This window comes from Ornithorhynchus anatinus, chromosome 7 (assembly GCF_004115215.2).
Source record: "Ornithorhynchus anatinus isolate Pmale09 chromosome 7, mOrnAna1.pri.v4, whole genome shotgun sequence".
NCBI lineage: Eukaryota > Metazoa > Chordata > Mammalia > Monotremata > Ornithorhynchidae > Ornithorhynchus > Ornithorhynchus anatinus.
The window spans coordinates 73,071,105-73,084,398 of record NC_041734.1 but is presented as its reverse complement, the minus strand read 5'-3'; the positions used below and the strand labels follow the sequence as shown (position 1 = coordinate 73,084,398).

General features: G+C 44.4%; 1 protein-coding gene across 3 annotated transcripts in view; it reads left to right on the top strand.

Moving 5' to 3' along the window:
• Positions 1-5,312, top strand: part of ADAM23 (ADAM metallopeptidase domain 23) — a 201,161-nt gene extending 195,849 nt beyond the window's left edge. For 2 of the 3 annotated variants that reach the window (XM_029069168.2, XM_029069169.2), the window contains one exon: positions 4,145-5,312. In XM_029069168.2, the coding sequence (XP_028925001.1) occupies positions 4,145-4,305 (161 nt within the window). In that variant the 3' untranslated portion in view covers positions 4,306-5,312. The other variant, XM_029069167.2, reaches the window with a different exon arrangement.
• The last annotated feature ends 7,982 nt before the right edge of the window (positions 5,313-13,294 follow it).

Here is a 13,294-nt window from a genome sequence, read left to right as displayed (position 1 = left end):
GCCCATTTAGGATCATTCAGTATCAGAATGAGCACACATTTCAGTGTTTCCTTCTGGACGTGGAGTATTGACCAAAGCTGGGAAATTCTAGAAGCTGACTCTTCCAGCCCGAACATCAGAGTGTTTTCTCTAGGTTCCCTTGTAACTCTTGCCATCTACAATCACATACTTAGGGCCTCTCCATAATAATAATAATAATAACGATGGTATTTGTTGAGTGCTTACTGTGTGCCAGGCACTGTTCTAAGCGCTGGGGTGGATATAAGCAAATTAGGTTGGACATAGTCGCTGTCCTATGTGGGGCTCACAATCTCAAATCCCCATTTTACAGATGAGGAAACTGAGGCCCAGAGAAGTGAAGTGACTTGTCCAACATCACACAGCAGACAAGTGGCAGAGCCGGGATTAGGACCCATGACCTTCTGATTTCCAGGCCCATACTCTATCAACTACACCAGCCTACTCCTCTTCACTTTCAAGGTTGATTCCTCCTGAACTGGCTAAGATAGCCCAAAGGTTAAAGATGAGAAGAAGCAAAGAAGGAGGGCCTAGTGGATAGAGCCTGGGCCAGGAAGTCGGAAGGAACTGGGTTCTAATCCTGGCTCCACTATTTGTCTGCTCTGTGGCCTTAAGCGAATCACTTCACTTGTCTGTGCCTCAGTTACCTCAGCTATAAAATGGGGATGAAGACTATGAGCCCCACGTGGGACATGAACTGTATCCAACCTGATTCTACTGTATCTACAAGTGGTGGAGCCTCTATTAGGGCCCCAAGTCGGACATGGACTGTGTCCAACCTGATTATATTGTAGCTACAAGTGGTGGAGCTTCTATTAGAACCCAGGTCCTTCTGCCTCCCAAGCCCGTGCTCTATCCACTAGGCCACGTTGCTTCTCAATAGAGGTGGAAGACACAATCCCTGCCCTCAGGATTTACGATCTAGTGAGGGAGGCCGTCCTCTTATTCTCTGCTCATGAGCAGTCCCAAAGCAGAGAGAGTCAATTAATGGAATATCCTGAGTGTCCACTATGTGCAAAACACTGTATTAAGGCTTGGAGAATTTCAGAAACAAAGTTTCTGGACATTCAATCAATCAATGGTATTTATTGCGTGCTAACTGTGTGCAGAGCACTGCACTAAGTGCTTGGGAGAGCACAGTACAACAGAGTTGATGGAGGCATTCCCTGCCCTCAGTGAGATTCAAGAATCTAAACGACCAAGTTTGTGCTGGGTTGCTAAGGTGGCAACGCAGCCTCTGTGATTTTGGGAGACAGAATTTATCTGGAGAATTTCAGAATCCCCAGAGGGCCCATTTTACCGCTCTGGCAAAGAATTCCTTGTCATAGCAAGACCTCTTGGCTCTCTTCTCTGCCCTTCAGACACCTACTTAGAAATGTACCTTTGCCTTGGAGAATGCTCTAGTTCTCAGTTGGACCATAAAGAGCTTTCTGTCCCATTTTAAGCATTTGCTTCCCAAGATGCACAGTTCCTTGCCAGCCAAGTGTGGCTATTTTCCAAAAAATATGCACCAAATTTCAAAACTGAAACTATAAAGCAAATGAAATCATTCCTCATTTTATAGTATCAAAAGTTCATTTTGGTTTTGGGGTTTTTTTTTTAATGGCACTGGCTAAGGGTTTCCTGCACTGTACTAAGTGTTGAAGTAGATGCAAAATATTCAGGTTGGACAGAGTTTCTGACTCACATGGGACTTACAGTCTAAGTCAGAGGGAAGAGGATTTAATCCTCATTTGACAGATGAGGTAACTGAGGCACAGAGAAGTAAAGTGACTTGCCTGAGGTGACACAGCAGGCAGGAGGCAAAATCAGCATTAAAACCCAGGTTCTCTGGCTCCCAAGCCCCTGCTCCTTCCACTAGGCCACATTGCTTCCAGTCATAGAGCAGCAGGAGTACTGGAAGGACTGAAGTAGAAAAAAATGGATAAGGACGATCTTGACTACCATCCCTTGGAGGGTTTTATTTAATTTAATTTTTTATTTTCTTCCTGAGCAGCTAGAAGCTTTTCTGGGACTAGGGATTATAGGAGGAAGGCTATCTAAATGAAAGACATGAAGTACAGTGCTGAAGATTAACAAACTGAAGGACAGAGGTGGGGAGAGTTAGTTGTCTTTTTTCCTGATCAATGATATTGCCGTATCACACTGCAAATAATGTGCAGATAGTATCTAACGGGAACAGGGTGTGACAGAAAAAAAAAGATATTGTGGAACTGAGACGTAATTATAGAAAGATTCTAACAGGCTCCTGAACGATGATAATTCTATCTTTGTGTTAAAATGTACCTAACAGTTTCAAAGGGAAAAAAAAAACCAATTAGGAGGCAGTCAGGGTTGGTGCAATTGGAGGGGAATTCCACCTTTGGACTTTTTATCAATAAACAGGAGTGCCCCCAGTGTCTTGGATCAGCTCTTTATTCACTCAAGCATTCAGTGGTATTAATTGAGTGGTCTCTGTGTGCAGAGCACTGTACAAAGTGCTGGGGAGAGGACAATACAGTAAAGTTGGTAGATACAGTCCCTTCTCACAAGGAGCATTTAACTGGAATTTGATGGATCTGAGGAAATGTGTTTAGGTTCATCTATAGTCATTTACAAATGATGATGAAACTTGCTTTCCGGTCAATTGTCCATTATTTTTTTTACACAGTAATGAAAAACGGTAGAGGTAATAAAGTCCAAAGAGAAGCTCGAGTGTAGGTCGAAACTTTTTCAATAATTACTATCATCTTCCTTCTACTCGATGAACGGTTCTATCCATGGATCACAGATGTAGAACTAGAAAAGGCCTTGCGGATTTTGAGATTGCTTCAGTCTGCCTGCCTGCCTGCTCTGCAACTTCCTGAGATCATCCAAATGAGTAAAATAATGCCACTTCTGTACCTTTTGGTCAAACTCCTTTGGGGGCAAATGAACAATCTCCAAGGCAGTCAGGTGCTGGGGAAGGCATATCCCATGGGAGTTTTGTTTGGGAATCTCCTCTGTAGTTCCTGGACCACGGAAGGTGTTTTCGGTTATATTGACTCAGGAGGTGTGGTTCAGTGGTAATGAGCTGGGGAGACCTGCATAGAGAAAAGTAGAAGACTTGGTGTTTGAGGTATTAGGGAATCTTCTGAATTGACCGTTCTGTGTTTTTTGCATGTCACTTTGGTGGTGGTGCACTTCCCCAGTGTTCAGACAAATTGCATGAGCCCCTTGCTTGGTGCCCTACATAAGCTAGATCACGGGGAGGTTGCGTATAACTTTCGTTATTGCCTGGAAGTTGTCTTGCTGTTATATTAATGTAGGGAATCCTAACCAGGAGACTGGGCAAAGGGACGAGAGCTTTTTTAACAGCTAATATTTTTAAAAAGCAAAACTGCTGCAATGGCTCATCTAACCTTCCCCTTTGTCCACTCTCCTTTGAGGGCAGTCTCCTTCTGCACTCTCTTCCTATCTTCCTAGAGATCGAGAACATCTGGATCCAGAGTACAGTAAGAGCTCACAGCAGAGGCACCAAATTGATCGGTCGGGCAGTCAGTCATATTTATTGAGGGCTTACTGTGTGCAGAGCACTGTAGTAAGCGTTTGGGAGAGTACAAGATAACGGTAAACAGACTTATTCCCTGCCCACGGTGTGGCACGTGATTGGCTGGCATCGTGGTGGCCTGTTACAGTTGACTGCTCGAGGGAATAGTTTCACCTTGTACCATCCAGCGGGGAGGATGCTAGGAGAGATGAAAGGTTCCAGACCTGAAAACGAAGACCATGTTGGTTTCACTGTGGGTGAATAGGCCAAAGATATCATGGAAAGTCTGTGCCCTGCCCCAACTTAAAGTTCCTCAGCTGGCCAGTCGGGAGACTGTTTACTTTTGAATTGAGGGGCAGATTGAGCCCCAGATACTACCCCTAATTTAGTGGGAGATACTCCAAAAAGCCACCTATTACAAGTTGATATTGCACGGGATAATGAACATTATCCGGATTCACTCGGTATTCAATATCTGCTTCAGTTCATATCTCACCTAAAGACTCTGCCCTGGTGTTAGTTCATTACTTTACTCTGGAATTGGTTTTGTCATTTTATTTTGTGGAGTGTTTAATATTCTCATTTCTGCTTCCATCTCCTTTTGACGCACTCTGGAAGAAATGTCAAAAAAAGAAGGTACGATCCCAATCAGCAAGGCCCCATATGAAGGAATTGCCTTGGATGAACTTCTCCTTGCACCACTGGATTCTGGGTATGACATCTTTTATGACAACTGTGCAGGAACCGTGAAATCAATCAACAAGAACATTGAGTGGTAACAACTGCAATTAAATTTGGAGGGCTGGGAAAGGGGCAAAGGAAAACTGCTCTTGTTGAAGATCAGTTCAAATACTCCCCTTCCCCATTTGTCTAGAAAGGATAAAAAACAAACAGACAATTCAAGTGGGTGTATGCGATAACTGTTTCAGAATAAGTTTTTTGTTTTGCTTTTTTTAAGTAAAGGAAGAACGGGCAGGCAATCAAGTGCAATAAAAGGAGCATTTCCAAATAATACAATAGCAACCTGCAGGCACTCAGTATCTTCTAAATGAGTTTGCATGACTTTTATTTTCATATTAACGACAAACTCCAGTGGCATGAAGAGCTAATTTTCGAAAGGGTATAAACTGCATGGCGTATATACAACCAACAAGCTCGCAATCCAATCTCCAGCCAAACTTGCAAATGAACACATCCGACGACGATGACACAGAAATTAGAAGCTGATCTGGGACTCTCCTTCATCCGAGAACTGCGTCCACCAGGAAACTCGGCTCTGTCTCTGAACTCGATAACTCCTTAGTCTCGTCCAATCACCATTCCCATTTTTGGACCAAAACAGTCTTTGGACGTGGGAGCTGTGATTTGAACGATGATGCTAATGTATAGTTCTTTAACAGCAAATGTAAATATGAAAATAAGAGATTTTGACACATCATTTTCACTTATCGATATTGAAAGATTTCCTTGTAAAGGTTGATTCTCTCTGTAAATTTGTTTCGGTTTGTTTTCGCTCCCCGTATTTTTTTTTTTTGGTAGCGTGTTGTATAGCAGGTCTTGGTCTTGCTCAAAACGAGCAGCTGTAGCATGCAGATCTAGAGAGTTGAGCACAAAGCAGGTGTGATCTGAAGTTTGTATGCTTGAAACCAAAAAAAAAAAATTAAAATGTAAGTGTAAATGCATATGTACGTAATGACTTACAAGTCTCTCTAGAATTTTTTGATGTCATACAAAATTGATGTATATAATGTAAGAAAGTATACACCCTCTCAAATTAATCACAAAAGTGCCAAGCTCATGATTTTGTTCCCTGTTTAACTCTTTTCTTTCCCTGTTTCTCTCATGTGAAAGGTTAAGTTTAAGTAAAGCCTTAAATAATACTCACAGTGCGCTGAAAGCTTGGGTAAGACAAAGGCATTCCCTTCTATCGCCACTGCTACATCTGTCTTCTTCTTTCATTCGATCAATCCATCAGTTATATTGCACTCTTACTGTGTGCAGAGCACTGTACTAAGTGCTTGGGACGGTACAAGATGACAACCAACGTAACAGACATATTCCCTGCCCACAACGAGCTTACAGTCTGGGGGGGGGGGACAGACGTAAATATAAATAAGTAAATTACAGCTAAATACGTGAGTGCTGTGGGGCTGGGAGGGAGGAATGAATAAAGTCAGGGTGACACAGATCTGTTGGATATAAAGAGGAAGGGTGTTCCAGGCCAGAGAATGTCAACTATCTCTCAGCTATCTGCCCAGCTAACTGTATATGTGAGGGTTTATCCGTACATGCATAGAGAGAGAGAGAGAGTGTGTGTGTGTTTGTGTGTGTGTGTGGCCTGTAACCTTCTTTCCTCCAGGTTGTGTTGTAAGTTGCCCTGAGTTTCCCTCTTTACCACAAACACCCTTCCATTGCTCGGTCAGCTTAGCTTCAGCTTTTCATGATCCTTTTATGTCTCCACTAAGCTGTGTTCAGTTTTCTCTTAGCGAATGGAAGCACTTATGTGATCATTTCTAAGTTCACTCAAATGCACCAAAGAAAAGGTTCAGGCGATATTCCTCAACGACACCTGTCTTTATGAAAGGTTCCAAAGAGTCCAACGTGTTTCTGTGTCCGCAACTTTGAGGAAGGTCTGTGGGTAGAGCATTCAACAACCTCCTGAAACCGAATCGGTCTCTGAGCTTAGCTAGAACCCCTTGCCTTGAAAGAAAGCAAATTGCAGTCATGGCAGGTCTCTTCCCGGCTTCCTTCAGTTCAGGGAAAGCAATTTTAGCTCCGCCAATCTGTAGCCAAACTTTTCGATGCTTTTTTTATTATTATCATTATTATTATTGTTATTTTCATGTTGATCTTTCCAGAGTGTATTAGTCCTATCGGAGAACAGTCTTGTAGGGGTAGCTACGGGACTATAACAGTCATCTTAATAACATTATCGCTTTTTGAGTAACAGATGCTACACGATTAAGCAGTCTCTCTAAAGAAATAAATAGTTCCTACCGCAATTCAGGGCTAGCCAAGGAGTTGATTCGTGACTCCTTACAAGATGAACTTTTATTCATACACCCAGGGGCAATGGGCTCTTTCAGGGTAGGGGGAGACTCGAGTTCTCCCATCAACTTCCTGTTGCCAAGTTGCTTAGTGATTCTCCGTGACCGAGTACGTGTAATACTCCGTATCGGGTAGTTAGCTGCAACGTGTACGGCACGTACACGTGCTCCTGTTCCAGAGGTCACTGGATGGACATGCCACTGTCGCCACAAAAAAGTTAGGCCTCTAATATTACTACCTTTGAGCATTTCTCAAATGACATTGTAAATGTGCGATGTTATGTTTTAAATCAGACCACAGTGGTCCCCAATTATGTACATATGACAGGGGTTAGTGTAACTTTTCGTTACTCCGGTGGATTCATAGGCCACTGAACCTATGCGCCACTCTTCAGTCGGTTGTGCGTGTGTATAAAATACACACGCTCTGTGCTCTGTCTATAGTGGATATGAAAGGTAATACAATCACATAAATCCCCAAAGTGGATTCTAATAAATAACTTTTTCTGTGGTAGTAGGATTACATAGCTTAAACCTTTTCGCAGCGTAGTTCCACTCCGTACAAGTCATTCGTCGACTTAATTCTGTAGTGTCTTATTACTTTTAGATCATAGCATCTCAGTCTTTAACGTAACGACAGAGTGAACCTTAAGTAATGGAAGTTGGCCATTTCACTGCTCTACTTTGGCTGCATTGATTAAGGATTCATCTCGGTGAGAAAACGTACAGTCTGTTGGCTCATAGTGGCATGTTGCATGATCCCACTGAATTCAACTTACCTTATTAGACAAACGAACAGAAACCATAGGCTGCATGTTAAATAACAAAAATCACATAGAACTGGAGTTTTACCAAGTTTTCTTTACTATGCAAAGATGGGTATTGCACAAACCTAAAAATCGAAGACTGATGAACTTTTCAAATTAAGACTTGAATTTATTTTTGTTTAAAACATCCAGACATGTTTTTTATTCATTCCTGCTTCCACAAGTAATCTTCCTTTAAATAATGATTTGATATTATTTTATGTGCACAGCTTGATGTTTTGGATTCATTTTGGTTTGAAGTTGAGAATTCATTCCTATCCTGTTGGCTGCTGATGAATGGTGATTCAATAGTCTTTGTTTTGCATCTTTTAGTAAAATGAATATTAAAACTTTCATTAACATTGACTGTTGTAGCTTTATATTTTAATTGTCTTCCTTGCTGCGCTGTCTGTATTCTCTCATGTCTTTTATTGAGTGACGTGGTTCAGAATGTCACTCGTGTTTCAGGAAGAGCCTCTCAATGGAAATCAAATAGGAATTTTCAGCATTAAATCAAGAAGTGTTAAATAGAATCGATGCTTCGATTCCAGATAAGCACCTCTCTGATTTAGCACTCAGAGGCCAAACACAGAAATATTTCCTTGGTCCAAAAATCAATTTGGAGATCGACCCAATAGCATTCTGATCCTCTGGTCCGGTCAAACCCTGGAGAACACAGATCCTTTTATTTTTTGAATGCGATGGTATTTGTTAAGCGCTTACAGTGTGCCAGGCAGTGTTCTAAGTGCTGGGGAAGCTAATTAGGGAAGCAGCATGGCTCAGTGGAAAGAGCCTGGGCTTAGGAGTCAGAGGTCATGAGTTCGACTCCCGGCTCTGCCACTTGTCAGCTGTGTGACTGTGAGCAAGTCACTTCACTTCTCTGTGCCTCAGTTACCTCATCTGTAAAATGGGGATTAACTGTGAGCCTCACGTGGGACAACCTGATGACCCCAGCGCTTAGAACAGTGCTCTGCACATATAGTAAGCGCTTAACAAATACCAACATTATTAATTAGCTAATCTAATCAGATCTAACCAAGCTAATCGGGTTGTACAAATTCCCTGTCCCACATGGGGATCACAGACTTAATCTCCATTTTACAGATTAGGTAACTGAGGCCCAGAGAAGTGAAGTGATATGCCCAAGGTTACACAACAGACGAGTGACAGGGCTGGGATCAGAGCCCAGCTCCTCCTAACTGCCAGGCCCATGATCTATCCAACCAGGCCAGGCTGTTTTCATTCATTCATTCAATCAATCGTATTTATTGAGCGCTCACTGTGTGCAGAGCACTGTACTAAGCACTTGGGATAGTACAATACAGCAATTGAACCAGCCACCAGTTCTATAATCAACTCCTCCGCACAGCTCTTTGGTCTGAATTTTTCAGGACCTTGCCTTGTCTGCCGTTCTTGATGGTAGAATCCATCATCATCTATTCACAAGCCCTGATGGAACTAAATTTGATCTAGACATAGAGAAATCTCAGAAAGGTAAAAAAAAAAAACAGTGATCAGTGATGCCTGTTTACTTGTATTGATGTCTGCCTCCCCACCTCAAGACTGTGAGCCCGTTGAGGGCAGGGATTGTCTCTCTTTATTGCTTTATTGTACTTTACAAGCACTTTGTACAGTGCTCTGCACACAGTAAGTGCTCAGTAAATACGATTGAATTGAGTGAAATATAAAATCCTATAGCATTGGATTTCTCCCTGTTACATCAAGGAACATCTAAGCCAACTGGAAGAGAGTCTTGGGTGCCTGTGGCGGGGGAGAGTCAGGATTGTGGATGGTCTCTCTTGGGTCGCCGGGGGAGAGTCGGGGGGCTGGGATGGTCCAAGATGGGTCCATGTCGGTGGGAGAGTAAGGGAGATTAAGGGTCCGTCGACTGTGGGCAAGTCACCTAACTTCTCTGTGCCTCGGTTCCCTCATCCGTAAAATGGGGATTAACTGTGAGCCTCACGTGGGACCACCTGATTACCCTGTATCTTCCCCAGCACGTAGAACAGTGCTCGGCACATAATAAGCGCTTAACAAATGCCAACATTATTATTATATTACAAATCCACAAGGCTTGATTCCAAATCAGAGTTCCATGTGATTGCTACCATGTGATTAATGTGACTAAAAAACAAGCTCTTGCTTTCTGTCTCTCAGGCTAGGTGGGGGAATCTCAGAAAAAGCAATTATAATATGATGGAAAGCTGGAGTTGGGCACAGTAATGGATTGATCCTGTTAGGAAGAGAAACAAAACAGAATCTTCCCCCAGATGACCACGTGGAGCTCAAGGGCCCTCCAAATCAGTCTAGAGCTTATAATAGGTCCCGGCCATTAGGAGGTAAATGAGAGCGAATGGGCACACACAGCTTCAGGTGCTGTGGAATTGAAGTTCCGGGGAGGATCACAGGCTGGTTAATCATCACACCATAAATGTCATCACACTGGCACCTTTCAGCGCACTGCCATCTCCACATTCTCACTTTGACTCCAGGCCTGACCTGTAAAGAGGGAAGGGGTTATCCCCAGGGTACAGAAGAAGAAACTGAGGCATAGAGTGCAGGGACACCCACCAGCTCAGGAGCCAAGCCAACTTGATAATCCAAGTCTCCTCAGTCCCGTGACTATGCTCATCCCCTAACCCGGGCTGACTCCCTGGAAGACTGGGAAACAGGTAAAGCAGTTCTGTGGTTTACACTCATGAGTCGCTGCCAATCACCATACCAACCATCTTATAAGCTTATTAAGGGGCTTCTATTTTGGCATCCAAAATAGATGCCAAATCTATTTGCTGTTCTTTGACACTGCTAGCTAAAACCAATAATCCAACCGATTTAGGATTCTGTCTCCAATTTAGGGAATGGGATACGTGCAGATCGGCATGCTGGCTGCCCTCCATCCAAACGTTTAAGGTTGACCCATCCATATATGTCCCCTAAGGGCCTTATCCATCCCTCTAGTAAATCACTGTGGGCCACTAGCCATGAGAAGCAAGGTTGCCTAGTGGATAGAGCATGGGCCTGGAGGTCAAAAGGACCTGTGTCCCACTCCCAACTCTCCCACTTGTCTGTTATGTGACCTTGGATAAGACATTTCACCTCTCTGGACCTCAGTTACTTCATCTGTAAAATGGGGATTAAGAACTGTGAGCCCCAAGTGGGATGTGATTCACTTGCATCTACCTCAGCACTTAGTATAGTGCCTGGCACATAGAAAGCTCTCAACAAATACCAATCAAAAAAAAAAAAGCCATCATTAAGTAATTCCAAACTCTTGAACTTTTTTATATTTTTAGCCTGCACAACTTCTTGAGCTACCACATTTCATGAGGTTACTATCCCCTTGGTAAAGAAGTGTTCCCTTTTATTATTTTATTCTTACCACTCACAAGCTTCAATGGGTTCCCCTCCACGTCCATCATCCTGATTAAGTGAGATGCGGTGAACAATTTCATTCATTCATTCATTCAATAGTATTTATTGAGCGCTTACTATGTGCAGAGCACTGTACTAAGCGCTTGGGATGAACAAGTCGGCAACAGAGACAGTCCCTGCCGTTTGACGGGCTTACAGTCTAATCGGGGGAGACGGACAGACAAGAACAATGGCAATAAACTGCGTCAAGGGGAAGAACATCTCGTAAAAACGATGGCAACTAAATAGAATCAAGGCGATGTACAATTCATTAACAAAATAAATAGGGTAACGAAAATATATACAGTTGAGCGGACGAGTACAATGCTGTGGGGATGGGAAGGGAGAGGTGGAGGAGCAGAGGGAAAAGGGGAAAATGAGGCTTTAGCTGCGGAGAGGTAAAGGGGGGATGGCAGAGGGAGTAGAGGGGGAAGAGGAGCTCAGTCTGGGAAGGCCTCTTGGAGGAGGTGATTTTTAAGTAAGGTTTTGAAGAGGGAAAGAGAATCAGTTTGGCGGAGGTGAGGAGGGAGGGCGTTCCAGGACCGCGGGAGGACGTGACCCAGGGGTCGACGGCGGGATAGGCGAGACCGAGGGACGGCGAGGAGGTGGGCGGCGGAGGAGCGGAGCATGCGGGGTGGGCGGTAGAAAGAGAGAAGGGAGGAGAGGTAGGAAGGGGCAAGGTGATGGAGAGCCTCGAAGCCTAGAGTGAGGAGTTTTTGTTTGGAGCGGAGGTCGATAGGCAACCACTGGAGTTGTTTAAGAAGGGGAGTGACACGCCCAGATCGTTTCTGCGGGAAGATGAGCCGGGCAGCGGAGTGAAGAATAGACCGGAGCGGGGCGAGAGAGGAGGAAGGGAGGTCAGAGAGAAGGCCGACACAGTAGTCTAGCCGGGATATAACGAGAGCCCGTAATAGTAAGGTAGCCGTTTGGGTGGAGAGGAAAGGGCGGATCTTGGCGATATCGTAGAGGTGAAACCGGCAGGTCTTGGTAACGGATAGGATGTGTGGGGTGAACGAGAGGGACGAGTCAAGGATGACACCGAGATTGCGGGCCTGCGGGACGGGAAGGATGGTCGTGCCATCCACGGTGACGGAGAAGTCTGGGAGCGGACCGGGCTTGGGAGGGAAGATGAGGAGCTCAGTCTTGCTCATGTTGAGTTTTAGGTGGCGGGCCGACATCCAGGTGGAGACGTCCCGGAGGCAGGAGGAGATGCGAGCCCGAAGGGAGGGGGAGAGGACAGGGGCGGAGATGTAGATCTGCGTGTCATCTGCGTAGAGATGGTAGTCAAAGCCGTGAGAGCGGATGAGTTCACCGAGGGAGTGAGTGTAAATGGAGAACAAGAGGGCCAAGAACTGACCCTTGAGGAACTCCAACAGTTAAAGGATGGGAGGGGGAGGAGGCTCCAGCGTAGGAGACCGAGAATGATCGGCCAGAGAGGTAAGAGGAGAACCGGGAGAGGACAGAGTCCGTGAAGCCGAGGTGAGATAAGGTATGGAGGAGGAGGGGACGGTCGACAGTGTCAAAGGCAGCAGAGAGGTCAAGGAGGATCAGAATGGAGTAGGAGCCATTGGATTTGGCAAGAAGGAGGTCACGGGTGACCTTAGAGAGAGCAGTCTCGGTAGAGTGGAGGGGACGGAAGCCAGATTGGAGGGGGTCTAGGAGAGAATTTCATGATAACTCCTGCTGGTTTTGTAAACTTCAATCCTGTCCCCACTCAGCTCATGTCTCTCTGGACTGAAGAGACCCTATCCCTTTCAATCTAACCTAATTCGGAAGCTTCTCTGCGCCCTTGATGATCTTAGTTCTTCTTTCTCTGTACCTCTGCGTCTGTCTAGACTGAAGAAGCAGCATGACCTAGTGGAAAGAACAGATGCCTGAGAGTCAGAGGACCAGGGTTCTAATTCTGCCCCCGGGTCTTGCCTGCTATGTTACCTCAGGTAAATCACTTAACTACTCTATGACTCAGTTATTTCATCTGTCAAATGGGGATTAAGACTTGGAGCCCTTTGTGGAACAGGGACTCTGTTTTCTGATTTTCTCTGATTTTGTATTTACCCCAGCGCTTAGTTTAGTTGAACATAATAAGCACTAACAAATACCCTAAAAAATAAAAAAATAAAAGAGTCCTAATCTTTTTCAATCGATCCTGACTCTGAAGCTCCTCCATTCCTCCTATAATCTTGGTTCCTCTTCTCTGTACCTCTCCAACTCTCTCGTGTCCTTCCTAAAAAGCAGTAACATAGCTGAATTTCAGTAATTAGGATATAGGTGTACCTTGTGTCTATTTGGTGGGCAAACTACTTATTTTCTTTATTTTTTTCCTCTCCCTTTCCATTTGTAACCAGCAGGTATTTGGTCTTTTTGGTTTAGAATGATGATTTAAAAGGACAATCAACAATGGCTTCGGGATCTGTTTCCTAAGTCATGATTCATAAAGCCCATGGAGTTCGAATTTGACACTTACAGCCCTCTAGACCTTAAGCTTGGTGTGGGCAGGAAATGCG